This window comes from Cynara cardunculus, assembly GCF_001531365.2.
Source record: "Cynara cardunculus var. scolymus isolate 2C chromosome LG 16, CcrdV1, whole genome shotgun sequence".
NCBI lineage: Eukaryota > Viridiplantae > Streptophyta > Magnoliopsida > Asterales > Asteraceae > Cynara > Cynara cardunculus.
This window is the reverse complement of record NC_037543.1, coordinates 6837179-6855187: the sequence shown is the minus strand read 5'-3', so window position 1 is coordinate 6855187 and position 18009 is coordinate 6837179. Positions and strand designations below refer to the sequence as shown.

The 18009-nt window shown below is 36.1% G+C and overlaps 1 protein-coding gene across 4 annotated transcripts; it reads right to left on the bottom strand.

Moving 5' to 3' along the window:
* Positions 1-910: 910 nt before the first annotated feature.
* LOC112528956 (LRR receptor-like serine/threonine-protein kinase FEI 1) lies at positions 911-16427 on the bottom strand. 4 transcript variants are annotated; one of them, XM_025140019.1, is made up of 16 exons: positions 16279-16427; positions 13349-13547; positions 12124-12322; positions 11799-12013; positions 9932-10067; positions 9174-9245; positions 8999-9070; positions 8786-8857; positions 7347-7418; positions 7121-7192; positions 5697-5785; positions 5412-5573; positions 4955-5287; positions 3869-4114; positions 3259-3392; positions 911-1544 (listed from the first exon to the last, which is right to left on the bottom strand). In XM_025140019.1, exons 4-16 carry the CDS (start codon positions 11893-11895, stop codon positions 1326-1328), a joined length of 1776 nt encoding a protein of 591 aa, XP_024995787.1. In that variant the 5' UTR covers positions 11896-12013; positions 12124-12322; positions 13349-13547; positions 16279-16427; the 3' UTR covers positions 911-1325. The 4 variants fall into 4 exon arrangements, with proteins under 4 accessions (XP_024995787.1, XP_024995784.1, XP_024995785.1 ...); XM_025140016.1 differs by having other exon boundaries at positions 12222-12322; XM_025140017.1 differs by lacking the exon at positions 13349-13547 and having other exon boundaries at positions 12222-12322.
* Positions 16428-18009: the final 1582 nt, after the last annotated feature.

The window sequence follows — 18009 nt, the reverse complement described above, 5'->3', positions numbered from 1 at the left end:
CCAGTTACAGCACAAACCGGTCCCTATAACTAATAAAACCTAGTTATACCTAATCATTAAGGTCTAATCGACTTTAATCGGCTTGTTTTTTTAAGTATCAATATTGTTGATTAATGGCAGTGTAGAACGTGCGAGTTTTTTAAAAATACAAATGGCTATAAATCGTCCCTAGTAACCAATCTTGGAAAATCGTAACTGATAGAGACCAATCAATTATCTACGCATTTCAAGGGGATATATTTCATTAAAATGACGTAACTGATAGTTTGTTGTACTTTTTTATTCGAGTCATAACAAAAGAGCAGATGATTGGATGAGATTTTAATTAAATTCATAACCTTTTAATGAATATAAAGCATATAACCTTAATAGGTCAAAAAGTCATGAATTTAACCAAATGACTGTTTACCAAATGTTTATTGGATAAGTGCTTACCGGCAAGAGAAATTACCCTTACTTATCTTGTCATGTAACATCATCGGCCATCAAAATAGATTGTTGGTAAGCGTCTTCAACCTAGTAAATGCTTACTGGGTAAGAGTCGTTTTTTTTGCACCACAGATGACACTCGATCCTTGTTACGCCTCTTACCTGGTAAGATTCTTGGTCCTTGTATGCTCAATTGGTGATGTAAATGGTATCAATAATCGCTTACTCGGTAAGCATTTAGTAAACGACCCCTAACCCATAATTGGACTGGTTGTATGGGAAATCATACTTCTGTTGATGTTCGTTTTAGTCACCAAACTTCCATAGTTCACAAACCAACCACTGTTCTCACAAAAATATAACATTTTGGTCCAATACTCACTGAATACCAGATAAGAAACCCGGAACAAAACAGTAACAACTGCGAACGAAAACATAACACTTTCACAACATGAAACATGATCAGAAACTACTGGCAAAAACGACAAAAAAGAACTTAATCTCGATTAAAACAAGAAACATATGATACAAAAAGAGCATGGACAAGATAAAGTGTGACATAAAATCAGTTAAAACTAGCATCATATACATTTGGACGAAGAACGATGCATTTTTCAATATGACAAGCCAAAAATATAATCACAGAGGCAAGAAAACCGAGCATAACTACTGCAAACGAAAGACACTTTTTGTAGACGGAGCTTCCAAATCTTGAGGAGAATGTGCAAAGATAGAAAGGTGTCGATCTGCTCGAAGAATCAAGTTTCAAGCCGAAAACAAATTTGGCAGACCAACAAAGCTTCTTAACCCTGTGCTTTTTTGCAACATTCTCTGTTACACAAAGCAGTAGATGGTGGCATAATATGAAAACACAAACCCGTTTTGATTTGGTATTTTTAATCGGACGTGGAATCATAGAAGTCACTTGGGCATGGAGTCATAACCTCGGATTCAAGTGTTTGAACCACCCTGTGCATGGTGGGTCGATCTTCTGGGGTTGAAGACACACATTGAATCGCGACCGAAAGCAGAGCATTGAGGGTTTCTGACTCAACTCCTTCACAGTTTACATCGATGATCTCACGTTGCCTATCTTCTGTTATTAAATAATTCAACTGAAAACAGAAATGGGGTTAGGCTGTAAAAGAAGAGATTAGATAGAAAATACATTTAAAAAATGAATTATTGGTACAATGGGTCAAGTTTGGGGAAAATCTCAAAAATAATGAAACAATGAGGAACACCCTAGTAAGCATTCATCTTTACGGTATGCACATCACATGCACACGTGCATTAATCATAAATTTTAAGTTGAAAGAAATTTCAGGGTCATCTAGAGAAGGTCATGATTGTGCAAAAGTGAGAAAATCATGCATCAGACTAGAAAATTGAAATGCTTGCATAAATCAATGTTCTTGGTGCAATGGAAAAAGCAAAATCTTTTTCTGGGTAACTGTGGGTATCCGGGCCACAAGGGGTTTGGCGGCGCTTAGATTCAAACCCAAGGAAGATGAGATTTCCACCACATCCACCTGAGCCTTAACCAGTGCGCCACAACCCAAGTGGTTAAAAAAAGCAAAATCTCTAGTTGAAGGTGAGTGAAGGGTAAGAGTTACCATTAGAGCAAGTTCCCAAGTTTTTTGAAACATAGAAGAAGCAAGTTTACTACTTGTGTATCTCACAGAAATGCATATTTGAGGAAAAGTTATCAAAGCTCAAAGTAATTATAAGTAATATTTTGATAAAATTCCAATTATAGCATCAAGATTCTTTAGTATGGACATCCAAATCAACACAAACGGAATATGAAATTGGATTTCAAAAGCGAGCTTTTGGTTGTACTAGCCTTTCTTGAAAGACATTTGGCTCTAAAAATCCTAATTACGAGACTTGGTTGGTTGGTCCAGATCTTTATCGATCTTTAAACTTCTAGTATTCTTCTCTTTTGTATCCTGTTCAGCTAGGTGCATATATTAGTATAGAACTTGAATGCTAAGGATGGCATGGCAATATTTGCTACTAATTATGAACTATCGAACTTTATATATAATAAATTGTAAGTAATTTTTTCTCCAAGTATTACTTGTATTTGCATCAGTAGTGGTTACATTTATTTTGCAAACTCTACCTGAAGGCATCAACTGTTTTCTAATTTACAGTCCTGTTGCTTATTTCATCATAACAATCAAAGTTGTATTCTTTCAGTTATTATGTTATTTACAAGCCATTGCTATCAGTAATATGAACTTCATATTATTTATTCTCTCTCAAGTTTCCACTTTACATGATTAGTGCAAGACACACATATATATAGGGTCAAGTTCAAATGACAAGGCGAGAAGTTCCAAGATCAGACATGATTACATGTAATACGAACTTCTTGCATGATAGTCCCTCCCTCTCTCTCTCTCTCTCTATATATATATATATATATATATATATATATAAAGTCCCCTTCTTTTACAAACCTAATAATCTGTACAAACTGTGTGAAAATGCAGTGTTTATACAATGTTGTTTCATATGTGAAACATTCAAGACTATTTTGTGTGGCGAAAAAAACAATCCTGAACGTTTCACATATGGAACAACATTGTATAAACACTGCATTTTCACACATGTTGTTTCATATACGAAACAACACATGAAAACTGGTTTGTACGAATTATTGGGTTTGTAAAAGAAGGGAACTCTATGGGAAACCATCACATGGGTTTGTCATATTTCCATCCTACATGCATGTTTGAATTAAAGCCAATTTACAACACAATTGGTCAGTGCTTATATAGAATATAAAGGCATACAACAGGTGAAGAAAAAGAGACATACCCAGCCAACAATATTAAGGCCTTTCTCAATGAAGGATGCATCAGTGGGCCTCTTCCCACTTATAACTTCAAGCATAAGTACACCAAAACTATAAACATCTGTCTTCTCTGTTGCTCTACCACTCTGCATATATTCTGGAATACAAGTTAACACACAGGAATTCAGACACATTTTGAAATTTGTAATATTTTTTAATGATTACATGATCCAGTTCCTCCGATTGAAAAAATATTACAATATAATGACGTTAATTTTATTTTTTTGATTACTGGGCGTTTAAAGAATTTGATCCCATGTTAGCAAAAAACTGATCCTATTCAGCATTTTCAGGTTATTAGGTAAACCGGGTACCTAAAAGTTTGAGATGACACATCTCTGGTACCGAAATGAAGATTTTAAAAGTACGTTACCCAAAATAGAAATCATACATTTATCACATATGTTTAAATATGTATTACAGTATCATGAAGCATGAATTTTATTTTAAGTAATCTGCTACTTTGGATACCCTCCCAGAAAGCTGGTATCTCCACCCCAACAGTAAAGAAAAAGGCAGAAAGAAGACGATAATACAGAATAATTATCGTGCAACCAAAATTCATGATCCTACCTGGAGCCAGATACCCAAATGTTCCAGCTACAATGGTTGTTATGTGAGATTCCTCATCCTCTAACAATTTTGCAAGCCCAAAGTCTGAAACTCGAGCCTCTAAATTTCCGTCAAGCAAAATATTACTTGATTTTATATCTCGGTGTATGATCCTAGGGGAACAATCATGATGCAAATAAGCCAACCCTTTTGCAGCTCCCAAGATGATGTTAAGCCTAGCATCCCAATCTAGTAGCTCAGCTTTTTCTGCAAAGGAGATCATAGTCGTCATAAAAATTAACCAAAAAAGAAGTCCACAACTTTTGCCCAAGGAAATGATTGTCAGAAAATTGATGATCTGAAAGGCATCACTTATCTCATAGAAGGTTAGATTTTTTGGGAAACGGTTCATGAACACATTCGTAGTGGCTCATTGATTAGAGATCAGATTAATCTTTCAGGAGGGTATTCTTACTTCTCTCGTATATCCAAAATCGGAATAAGATTCTCGTATAAAATATCATTGAATAAGATCTGATCCTATTAATTGAATACAGTCTGATCCTATTAATTCAGGAAGAGGTTCTCTATGCATCAACCAAGGAGCTCTAAGAAATGTATTTTTAATAGAATTGTTTGATAGGGTTTCTTCATGGGATAAGGGAGTACAAATATTCTGATAGGGTTTCTTCATGAAGTATATATGCAAAAAACAGTGTGTATATATATAGAGAGAGTGGGAGGGGGTGGATAGGTTCAGGGGAAACCCCCCCCCCAAAAAAAAAAACCGAGAAACACCCTGGTAACTATTCATCTAGACGGTATGCACATGTACATACAGGTAACTGAAATTGTTTTTTGGTTTTTATGCACATGTGCATACCGAAAAAAATTGCTTACAAGTTACTTGTATGCACATGTGCATACCGTCCAGAAGAACGGTTAACAGGGTGTTGCTCAATTTTCATTTTTTTTGCAGTTTTCCCTGAACCTGACCCTCTATATATAGGAGAACATTTTACTGTTGAAACTAAACTTTGATCTATCAGTTGTTGCACATGATGTATTGGTGTTTATTAGGATTGAGGGGGAGAAATAGATCATTACCATGGAGAGCTTCATCTAGACTGCCACCCGATAAATAGTCATAGATTAACAATTTTGATGTTGGAGAGTTACAATATCCTCGTAAATTCACTAGATATCTATGCTTAATGCTTCCAAGAATTTCGAGCTCCCTCTCAAAGAAACGATCAAATCCCTCGTTCAACTTCACTATTCTTTTCAAAGCAAATACACTTCCATCGTCCATTGCCAGTTTGTATACTGTTCCAAAGCCTCCAGCACCAATCACATGCTCCTCGTTTAACGTTTCCAACTTCTTGATAATATCTTTCGAAGAGTATGGCAAGTCTCCGTGGAACATCACAATGGATGCACCTGAATCAATAAAATTTAATTATTTCTAACGGTGCACCATATGAAAAGTCAACAGCTTTCACTTTTCTACATTCCATATGTCGGTGTGGTTGGATTCATAAAATAAATATTATTAGAACCTCACCTCCACTGACATCCATTGCAAGACCTTTGGCATCATTTTTACCAAGTTTCTTGTAAAGAAAACAACCCCAGAAACACATAAGTGCAACCAGAAGCAATGCACCCACAGTTGCAGAAGCACTTATAAGTAACCGTCCAGAGTTCTTCTTCGCACTCTGGTTTCCTGTTGTTTTTGTAAGGAAAAAAAACATCGATTAATCAACAAAAACGATATTATTATTAATTATCATCTGTAAGTATAAGAATGAAATTCGAATACAATATTAGGCGAAAAGTTAAACCAAACCTGGGGGCTGCGGGCCTGCTGAACCTCCATTGTCATCTTTGCACAACTGATTGATATGCTTACCACACAGGCCACGGTTTCCAAGAAAACTGCAAGTAGTAAAGACCAAAAATTAACAATCTATTTCAATAATTCATATATATAAAGTTACATCATATTACTGTCTCATGATTCACAAATATTGCAGAACCCTATGTAAATCAATCACCCACGGTTCAATTTGAATACACTGTATTTAGAGTAAATTACAACAATCGTCCCTGGGTTTTGGTTTCGTTACAGTTTTCGTCCTTGACCCTGACAGGCGTTAAGTTTATTCAGTTAAAGGCCCCCACATGCTAGTCACGTGAAGGCATTTTGGTTATTTAAAAGCTTGGGCGCTCAAGTCCCATTAGGGTTTGGTTAAGCTGGAAAATGGTGTTGTTGACGAGCTTGTAGCAATATTTCCGTCACCAGCAGAACCTGAGGTGCAGAAACAGAACCTGCAGGCAGGGCCCGACAATGAGGTCGGAAAACCCAGGGGATGGTGGAAAAGGTAAAATGACCAAAATGCCTTCACGTGGGGCACTTAACGGAAGAAACTTGAGGCCTGTTAGGGCCAGGGACGAAATCCATAACGAAATGCAAACTGTAGAGTCCATTTTCGAAAGTCGAGTAACAAAAGCCAAACTTCCCTTGAAGTCCAGGGACGATTTTTCTAATTTACTCTCTGTATAACAAACTAGCTGGTTATGCAAGTTGCAGCATCAATTGATCTTCAACAATGAATTTCCAAGGTCATACATATGATGAAACAATGTTAAGCATCGTGACTTTGTCAGACCTCTCACTATTCATGTAAGATTATCAAGACAACACCGCTGAACATTATTACATCTCTGTCTTCACATGTTATTTAGTTCAAGAACTCCATTCATCAGTTGATTTATAAGCCAATAAACCAATAAATCCTTAATTAACCATCTCCAAACTCACTCATAATCATCCCATTCCAAAACAAGATTTTCCCGAATCGACAAGTAAAAAGCATCTCACTTACAATAATTAATAACAATGCCTGCCAAACTTTGAAAAAGTGTAGGAAGTTCTAATGTCAATATTGTTATGGTATTTGTAAATTGAACATTAAATACTACAAGCAGAAAATCAATAATTTAAGTTTTATTGTTAGAGGTAAGAATTTTTGCACTGTAACAAAATTCTTCTTTGATCAATTTTTTTTTCCTGGAAGTTAAGAATGCCCTTCTAGTAAAATGCTAGATACTGGTAACTAGTTGTGCAATGGATTACAAAAACTTCCCCCAATGTTGGAGATGTCTTATACACTAACTTCGTCATCAATGGTACATTACATCCACTGTTTAGTGAAACATTGATACCATATACACAATTATACAATCAAGGAATGAGAATTCAGCACTCACGAGTTGGTTCCGAATTGGTCAAGAACACCATCTGATGGGATTGGCCCGCCCAGAAAATTGTTGGAGACGTTGCTTCACAATTATAAAGAGTGGAGTCAACAAAAAATTCAACAACAAAATCTACAAATAATTCAATGGGAGACTGCTGTTCGCCAGAAGGCAACACTAGACCAAAGGGTGAACGAGTCAAGACAGCTAAATGGAGATAAATAGGTATCATCCTTACAATATTGAAAGGTTCCTCAAATTCCCAAGTGATGTGGGAATACTTCCACTAAGAGAGTTGCTAGAGACATCCCTGCAACATACGAAACAAAACTCAAGTTATTTATAGGTAAAAGGCTAGTAATACAGGTTTAGCATTGTTCCCTACAATAACGAAAAAGACAAGATTAACATGTATGATGTTGAAATCATGCCAAATGTGTTAACTGCTTAGTATATGTGTATGTATGTATATATTACAGGCACTTCAGATTATTTGGAACCATTTATACTGTGAGATATTTTGGATGCACGAAGATGAGTGACGATTCAAGTACAGCTTTTCGTACTTACGACAAGTAAGATTGCTTCCCATAAGCATATTTACCATCATCAAATAAATCAATAATTTTACCTAAGTGAAGGAAAACAAACTGAAGTCATTTATCTTAATCAAGTGTTGGGTCCTTTGTAAGAAATTCATTTGTTGCTCAAATAATGACCACAGAAAAATTGTAGAGTAAATAATGGCTTGTTAACATAAATAACCCTTAAATATTAATGAACTTCTTAAAGAAGTATTATATTTCACAACCTACTATATTGGAAAGTCATTAAACGAGCTAAATAGTGGTACATGGTGATCACATGACAACTTCTTGCCTATTTTAGTGACTGAATCCCCATGCTGCCAGACTGGAAAAGTATGGTTTCAGTTTACCAAAAATGAACCACCCTTGGATCCATTTGGTAATTCTCGATGGCAATAATCTTAAGTATGTTAAGAATTATGCTGTTACAATCAAAATATAATATAAAGTTCAGGACCGTGATTTGAAATAACGGTTATCGCGATGGTAAAGTGGTGGTATACCAGTCCAAAAATAGTGGTTCATATAATAATTAAAATTATATATATGCATACATAACTCAACATATTTTATGTATTCAATAAAAATATATAAGAATAATGACGCCTAAGTCCAAATAAAAATAATTGAACAATGTGAATACATTTATTCAAATCAAGAGATCAAAGTGATGGTGTCCAAATCCAAAAAAATTAGAATAATGGTGTCCAAGTTCAAAAAATATAAAGATAATGGTGTCCTAGTCAAAAGAATAAGAATACTGAAGCCTTAATATCGTTGGACTAAAATAAAACCGAATGCAAGTCCTAAATAAAAGCCCACAAAATTACATTTTTAACACCAAAACTACCTACCTACAAATAGCTGTTATGCGGCTGCTTTTCTGCATTCAAAATGCGGTCATTTAGCGGTCAATAGCACCGCTAATCACGGGACCGCTATTGACCACCGTTATTCGTCCCATGACCGCTAACCGCGATAGCACCGCTACAGCGGTGCGATTAACAGCATAGGTTAAGAATTTGTTTATTCCCAGGCAATATAAGTACGCATGATTCTCGTACTTAAAGAAGATATTTAGATAACTTACAATGTTTGAAGCTTCGAAAGATTCCCTATTTCAGTAGGAATAATCCCGCTGAAGTAATTATTCTGCAAAAATCTGTCAAAAAACAATCTTACAATTACAAATAAATAAATGAGATCAATATTTCAAATTATGTTTTTTCTGCATATCCATTGAATACAATTTCAAGAATGTTAAAATTACGACATATCATAATAGTAGAACTAATGTACTTACAATCCTTGCAGCTCTGTACAATTTCCCAACTCTGGAGGAATTGCCCCATAAAAGTTGTTGTAATGAAGATCCCTATATACATGATATATATAGCATAAGTAGTGGGTCCCTTAGTGGATTAGTAAAATACATAAACAAACATTGGAAAGAGCAAGAGAGCCTTGAATTCACGTACAAAAATCTTAAACGATCTAGCTTTCCAATATCTGGTGATACAGGTCCACTTAGTTTGTGATTTGAAAGATTCCTGTAAATTTATATAGAAAAAAAGAAAACCAAAGGAATTATAATACTTACAAATGTACAAAGCTTTCAACAAGAATCAGACTTCTCATAGCTAATTATTAATATGTTATAATAGATGACAACTCAACACAGTAGAAGATTCATAAAAAAAGAGGTCGTGAGTAAAAGAAAAGGTTTACGTCTTTAAGGAAAGATTGAGCTAATCTCTGCTTCATCAGATCAACTTTATAAGCTTTTTGAACTAATGCGCAAGAGTAGGATGGATTTTCAGGACACATTCACATGTGATTTCTAGCAATGAAGCAATAATAGTAGAGGTGAATGAAAATAGTAATCGGTTTTAAGAATTATACCCATTAAATGGATTAAGAATTTAGTGATTGAAAGGGGGCACAACAAAACAAGAACATATGAATCATGTATGAATAGAGATCAGCCACTCTTTAACTTTTCAAATAAACACAGCCAAGAACATTTAATAAAATGTTGTAGAATGTAGACACGAGATACCAGTCCCATCATTCTTTATATGTTTGCAGATGAACACTTCTGGTATCGAATTGGAAGAAGCAACTAAAAGTGTTTCTTTGCATAAAATGGTTTATCTTTAAGACAGTTATATAAACCAGTGCTTCTAAAAAGAGTAGTTAGTGCATTCAAGATAAGGTTAGCGGTTTGGGATCTTACAAATATACAACTCTCTTGGTCTTCAAGTCACATGTTACCCCTTTCCACTCACATGGGTCAGGATCCTCTGGTCTCCATTGACGAAGCAGGCCATCCGAACTAATAATGCTTGTTCGGAAATTAACAAGAGCTTCACCTGAGAAGATACAAACAAGAATATTATATTTCAAACATATGGTGAGTTCTTTCCTACTTATAGAAGTGCCAATCATAAAGTTATTAATTACAGCCTCAAGGTTCAAAGATTTTTAAAAGAAAAGTTGATAAATTGATCACCTTTAACTTCAATATTGTTTTAAATTGCATGCCTCAACAAAAAGATTTTTCAATCACATACCCAACAAAAATCCTCAATGAAATTTGATGATAAATGGGCTTGGGTAGAACTCACTACCAAAAGCTAGCTCAGAGGAGCCCAAACCACATATATACATATACCAATCTTGACAACCTGGTGACGTGGGACAAATTCTACTTCAATACTCTCCCTCTAACGTAGCATGTAGGCCAGGTTCCAAACGAATGCAATTCCCACATCGCCTACAAAATCCCGCACTGATACCATGATAAATGGGCTTAGGTAGAACTCACTCCCAAGAGCTAGCTCAAGGAGGTGGGTTCTCAAACCACATATACATATCCCAATTTTGACGACTTGGTAATGTGGGACAAATACTACTGCAATAACTATCTATTCATGAACTTTTTGCTGCAGTGCGCAACTTGGGAAAAAACCATTTGACTCGGTTTTTTTTCGTTTTATTATATTTATTATTATATCATATATATATATATATATGTTTATTATATATAGTTATATACAATATATTTATATAATTATTATTATTAAATATTCGAGGTCAGGGTTGAGGGGAATCCCCATCCCCAGTCAACTTGGGAATTCCTAGGTCAAACCATGTTTGGGTATCGGGTTCTTGATGGGTACAGGTTTTTTTTGCCATCCCTAGTCGTAGGGATCCATTGTGAGTAAGAACACCCCCAATACCACATTGTCTGAAAATTGAAATAGCACAATAACTATTCAAAAACTAAGGTATGGCAGTGTGTGCATAGCTGCTTGGAATACAAAACAAGCAACCTTAATGCTACAAGATTCCAGCACATGATCATTGAAAAGCAAAAACATATTAAGATAGCGGCACTTGATTTCAACGGATAACAGAAGTTGAGTAGTATACATAAAACATACAAATATGGAAAGGCATAGAATGAATAAACAAAGAGCAATGCATGAATGGCCTGCGATCAAAATTGCTAAGGCCTTCTTGGTATCAAACACATATTCTTCAAGATTGCAGGAGTCCAAATTAGAACCACCAATTAGACACACTTTCAAATTGTTGGTATGGCGGACACCATATTTTCTTGAACATATAGTGAGGGAGTAGACCAACAGGAACAATGGAAGATGAAGTATCCATAATAGATATACACACACAGCCGCACAAACATATATACATCCATAGAGGGAGAGAAAGAATTATGCAACTCACTGTGCTTGTATTGATTACCAATGAGGGCATACATAATTAGTTTTTTAAGTTTTGATATAAATATATGGGTGTACAGGGCAATTTTTGAAGATTAGTAAAAGACACAAATTGGGAAGCAAAGAAGTAAAATCATAATTAGATAGCATGTTTTGGTATATTATTTATCATTAAACTTGAAGAGCAAAGAAGATAGAAAGAGGATCTGGTGACATGACTTCTTGGATCCTCCCTGTGGCCTAAAATATGTAATCTACCAATAATCTCAGTCAACAATCATTTATTGCATCCAGAAACTTCGTAGTTCTATCTTTATATGACATTACCAACAGCCGAACATGAATAAATTGGCATACCATCAGTAGTGAGACCTTGGAATTTGTTCACCAGACAGCAGAGCAATAGAAAGAACAATAGCAATGGCCCTTGAAAAACTGTAAGGAGAATGCCCATTGCTGTGCTGATCAAGCATAATAGAGTTCCTACAACTCATCTGATGCAGTAGCCGCTGGAAAACCACCCCATCAACATTCAATCATTTGACTGATGATACCGACTGATAGCTGTGCGACTGAAAAGTTCCATCAGAGAATATAAAGCAATTTTAACAACCATAACAAGAACAAAAAGATTAAAAATATAAAAATGATTTAACACTAGCAATGCATAAACTGTTCCTACATATCCATCTGGTTACTTGATAGATGTGCAAACAGGGATGGTTTTATTTATATACATCTCATAAAAGATTCATCCTATTTTATAATCAGCAAGCTTACAATGGGGCCACAGATTCCCCAAGGAGTTAGAACTAAGAATATCTTGGTTGACCCCTGCAGATTCAAGTAGCTTCTGACAGGGGCTTATGAGAACCACGCACCTGCAAAACAAAAGCCGGGAAATGATACTTTTGTGGAAGGTAGAGGTTTTGGTATGAAATAACTTATGCTGCAAGTCTGCAACAGTATGTTTATGAGAGTAAACGAAGAATGTGATGAATGACCACAATAAGCACATCCTAGTTTCATATGATGACAATCATCTACAACAAATGGATTTGATATAGAAGAAAGCTCATGAATATTAAAATCCTATGTGGGACTAAAGAGAGAATTTTTTTGGCCTGGTTAACACAATCAGAAATAAATACAAAGAGCATTCAGACTAAAAATCACCACCAAATAAAGAAGCCAACCACGGATCTTGAAAAGCATAATTGTCAAAGGAAGGATAGGGCCAAGGCCTGCACTCTTGTTTTCTTTTTGGTGTCTAGGCACACCGCTTTCCTGAGGCACTCCTCAAAATTCAAATGGCCAGCTAGTCACGAACTTAAGTACTAAAAGCCGACTTTTCATTTCATACGGCATACAGTGAGATTATTTAATAAATAAATAAATACCAGAAACACAATAGCTAGACATGCATGCAAAACAGTTAATTATGAACTTAAGTACTAAAAATACAACAGTTAATCACAAACTTAAGTACTAAAAGCTGACTTTTCATTTACATTAATAAATACCCTTGTGATTTCTTTTCTGACACACATACAGGCATACACGCATACACGCACATACTAATGTAAAACATGGATACATAAGTTGGACAAACTGATTAATTATAAATAAACATCTATGCAGTTACAGAGATACATTTTAGAGAACTTGATGATTTTGAGTTTTGACATCTAGAATGACAAATGAGATAACCATCTAGGCACCTTCCTATCAAGTTTACGTAGTGCAGGATTTCTACCCCCTATGACCAATATATCTTAACTTTCCCTCCTACACCTTCTAGATATGGTTTTTGACTGACATGAGTCACTGATACTCCAAAAGCTAGCATCTCAATCTTTCTCATCTCACCAATTCTTAAACTGACAGAATATTACAACGAACTATACCAGAAGAAGAAATGTGCAAAGCAATAAATTCGCTGAAAATATATTCTCTAAAGTTCATCGTGCTCAAGTCCTCTATTAAGATCTTCATGCTTCAGTTGACTAGGTGATATCAAATCAAAACAGACTGAGAGAGGCCACTGCCACTCAAAGCTATTGCCACAGCCACCTCCATGGAGACTAGGCAGTACCAACAAAGATCCTGAAGAAGAGAAAAACACTATAAATTGTTACTGGAAAAGACATGGCTGAATCAAGAGAATCCTTCCACAAACGAAAAAATGGGAAGTCTCTGACCAAAGAGCTCAAATGATGAGAAGATATTGTACAAAAATATTTGAAAGGCATGATGTATCAACCCTCTAAAGGAGAAACAATAAAGCCTTATAAATTGGAAAACCCTTTTTCCTAACAAAAGCAAGTCAAAGTGAGTTGTACACAGTGTGCACCCAGCTAGCTCTGGATTCGAGCGGCATTTCACCCCTAACCACAACTCTGGACTTCAAACAGGTTATCTTTAACCATGTTAATTGTCCCACATTATTGGTTGATAGAGAATCAAAATGACAATGAAGTAAGACCAAGCTCATGAGCTTATTATCTCAGGTTCGAACAAGTTGATAGGATCCCCCTTTTTACGTCCCCATGCACTCTGTCCCTAGCACACAGTATCAGGAGAGCAAGTCATCCATGATTCGCATCTACTTGCAGGATTAACCTTAATCTTAACTAGTTCCACTATAAAATATCACGTTAAATCTTCAAGACACTAATGCTCATGAAGAACAACAGAGTGCGACCGAGTCAATGCACAAAAAACAAGTGCAACACTCTAATCTCCTCTTAGAACTTTAAACCAGTCCCAACTAGTCTAGGTTTACCACCTACTAACTGAAGAAGTATATGTTTAGCAAATTTCTAGTAAATCTAAGTTACTCTGATGACCAACTCCTTCCTACGGACAAGATGATGTCTAAGATAGTTGTCGGACTCTTGCATGCCAAAGTGTACCTAGCTCACTTTATAACAGATCCTGCCATCTTACTTAAGGGGAACAGTATGGGAGCATCATCATCTTAATGTTAAAGAAACATTATCAGGAACTTTGAGTGAATATTGTACAAACCAGCTTGTTAGCAAAAGGAACCTGCTAACGCCAACTACTACTTCCTCATATCTCTGTTACTATTCCATTTCCGTCTCAAAAAACTCTTTTCTTGCCCAAAAAGGATTTCTGATTCAAACCATCAAACAGGAATTAAGGCGTCATGTGCTGCTTCACACACAAGTTCCTAATAACCACACAATCTTCTCAAATAAAATTTTGGTTGATTTATTTAAGGGTTTCTCCAGAGCTGAATCTTCTTGTAGAACGACAAAAAGTTTGCAGATGGGACCCAGAAAACTATATGGTGTGACTTGTGAGTAGCAATTAAGGTGTGATTGGGTATCCCATTTCCTCGATTTAAAAGAAAAGTGAAGATGGAACCCACAAAATGGAGAATATGGAATGGAGGAAAACAGTAAAAATCAATGGAACCTTAATCTTTCACCACCTCCCACACTTGAAAATTATGTTAAATATATAGCACCGAACACTAGATATTTGATGGAAGTTGGAACCTCAGCATGAATCAAATATGTATCATTCTCTACGCAAACCAGAATGCAAGTAATTACAACTCAAGTTACTTGTTCTTCATGCTGTTATAATTACAAATGACACATTTGTTGTACCTTTTTCCCCCAATTTAAGAAATCTCCTAGCGGCTAAGTAGCAGCAACAGCCTCATGAAGATCAGCTATCATAAGTCACAACATTGTTCACTTATCCAAACCAGACCAAAGCTACCCCTCTACCTATTGTTTTCCACATGTTCAGTCAACTAACCACAATTTCTTTACCCCTATTCTTCAGCATCATAAGTATCTCCTAAGAGCTAAGACATGACCGTGAATAAATACTTTAGACACATAGGTTTGCAAGCCTCACTGATGAAGATGTCTCATTGACATGAATACCCTTTTTTAAGAGGTTTTGTGATCTTATAGCATGCTCATGTAGAACTACAGAACATACAATACTCACAATAAATTAGAAATCACACACTTGCGTATAACTTTTATACAAAAGCACTAAAAGGTCCCATGAAAACCTTCATACTTGTCAGATACAAGGTTCTAATATAATGTGGGTAAGTACTACCACACGAAGAAATGGAGCTTCATTTCATGTTTAAAAAAATTGATTCATTTCTGATTACAGCTATCTTGTCCTTTGAGCCCATCTTAGACCAGAAATAATCGATCCTCATAGTTATAAACTCTTCTAATCATCAAGTCAACTAGGAAGTATCTATTTCCAGATTAACCATATGCACTTTTTCCCAAATTTTGTTATTTACATCAGGAATCATCAACAAAGTTATGCCAGCTATACAGCAACATTGTCACCAACAATCAACTTCAATACTGCCCCCATATACTAAAACTGACCAAAAGCCATCTTTCAACCAATCAATAGGCTACAGTGTTGAGTCAACTACCTAGTTTTAGTCAAAGTCTTAATCTTTCACCACCCAAAAACTCCCCCACCCCAAATCCCACCATAACACACTGAATATCCTAATTACATAACACCTCATTCAAGAATATGCATTCCCGACATACATAATTATATTAAAAAGAAAATTCACAAAAAAAACCTAGCATTAACGGACACTGCAACAAGCTAAAAAGATATCATAATTCGTAAAAAGACCTTGATACGGCTCAGTTATAAAACATAAAATTATGAATTTTAAGTGAACAAAATCAGAATGTAAGCAGGTGAACTAGAAGATGAACTAATCTTGCTTGATTTGGGTAAATCCCAACAATCCCAACTGAAATTAGGTCGGGAAAAACTAAATTAAAAGAATGGGAAGTGATACCGTGGTTTGGATCTGCGATTGAGGAGCTGAACAAGTAGGAATTGGCGCGATTGAAGTGGGTAAGACAGTCTAGATTTGTGCGATTCAAGAAAGAGAGAATGTGTGTGTGATACTGAAAGAGATGGAGAGAGAATATGCTTAGGGATTAAAAAGGGTGTGAAAGAAGAGAAGATATGATTAGAGGGGGAGACTGTCCGTACGCGCGACCGACGCTTGGATTGTGTTATCACTTCACTGCTAGCAACTTGCAATGGACTTCTTGGCTTGACTCCTTTTGTAATTACAATGAGTTTTTACACCTAGGAGTAGGGGAGGGTAGTTAGGGGATAGGGGTAGGGGTTTTGTTTGGATATCCATTTGATTATTACAAATTAAAAAATATCCTCAAATTTTGTCCATTTTAGTGCAAATCAGAGTGAATTATGGATTTGGTCTATATAGTTTGCTGGTTTTTATAAAAATGGTCTTTGAGTTTCATTTATTTTAGATTTGGTATCTCATATATGTATATATATATATATATATATATGTATATATATATATATATATATATACACACATATATTGGATCATCGTCCCCAAACATCCCCCCACCCTAAACCAGCCACCGCCATCGTTGTTCCATAATTTCCTACTATTTTCATGTTCTCCTTCTACCCTTCACCACATCCTCTTCCTCCCATTGATCTCCCTGCTCTAGTTTTTCTCGGCTGCTAAAAACCACCAGCACAATCCCTCTCGTGGGTTCACTCTACTTCGGTGAGAGAGTTCCGGTAAACCGCTATTTCCTCCTCCTTTCACACTCGGTGACCACTTTATGATGTTTCCTTCCCCTGAAACCTCCATCTTCTCGGTTATGAAGTTTCAGTAGTGGTGGCGTGGAGATGCTGACAGTGGTGCTAGTGGGGGCGAGTTCACAGTTACAAGGTGGGTTCATGGTGGTTTTTTTTAGTATGCATACACGAGGAAGGGGAAGCGGGTGACATGGGTGGAGGGAGGATGGGAGGATGATGGTGTATGAAAGGGGGAGAAGGGATGTCGCCGAAAAATGGGGTTTCGTAGGAAATAAGGTGTCACCAGAAAAAATGGCTTTCACCGGAAGGTCACTGGTTCGATGGGAGGGATGAAATATAGGAGACAAAGATGACTTTCTTTGTATTTGGCCCTTCATGTTTTATTATATACATTTTCATACCTAATTTAAAAAGGTCAATTAAAAAGTGTAAAAAATGGAAAATGCAAAAAGACCCTTATGCCCTCGACTTTGACGAACGTGGTAGACGGTCGTTAGGCCAAAGGACCAAATCCAACAGAAGTGCATATCACATGCACCAAATCCACAATAAATGAAGTCTAAGGACTTTTTTGTAAAAATCAACAAACCACAGGGACCAAATTCGTAATTTACTCTAAAGATTAAAAGTGTGTTATATAAAACCTTCCCCCCTCTTCTCGACTTCTCATTTGGGTTCCCCATCTTCGACACCTTTTTTTCTCCAATGAATCCCCCAACAATTAACCCTCTATAAAGTTCGAGAGATCGAGAGCAGCGAAAGAGGCTGTAAAGAGACTAGCATTAGAGAGAGCAAGAGGAGCGAAGGGGACAGGATCAAATAGGTTCGGTGATACCTATTTGTTGGAGATAGCCTATTGGAACAATGATTTGTTCATCTACATCATTGTACCATCTAAGGTTTAGTTTAGAGTTTGATTTAAATTTTTGGGTTTTTT

Excerpts from the sequence above, each read along its gene's own strand:
- LOC112528956 (XM_025140019.1), bottom strand. The coding sequence starts at position 11,895 with ATGGGCATTCTCCTTACAGTTTTTCAAGGGCCATTGCTATTGTTCTTT. Across the intron at positions 5,786-7,120 it reads GACCAATTCGGAACCAACTC|TTTTCTTGGAAACCGTGGCC; the intron begins GTGAGTGCTGAA and ends TACTACTTGCAG. Across the intron at positions 5,574-5,696 it reads AGCAGGCCCGCAGCCCCCAG|GAAACCAGAGTGCGAAGAAG; the intron begins GTTTGGTTTAAC and ends CAAAAACAACAG.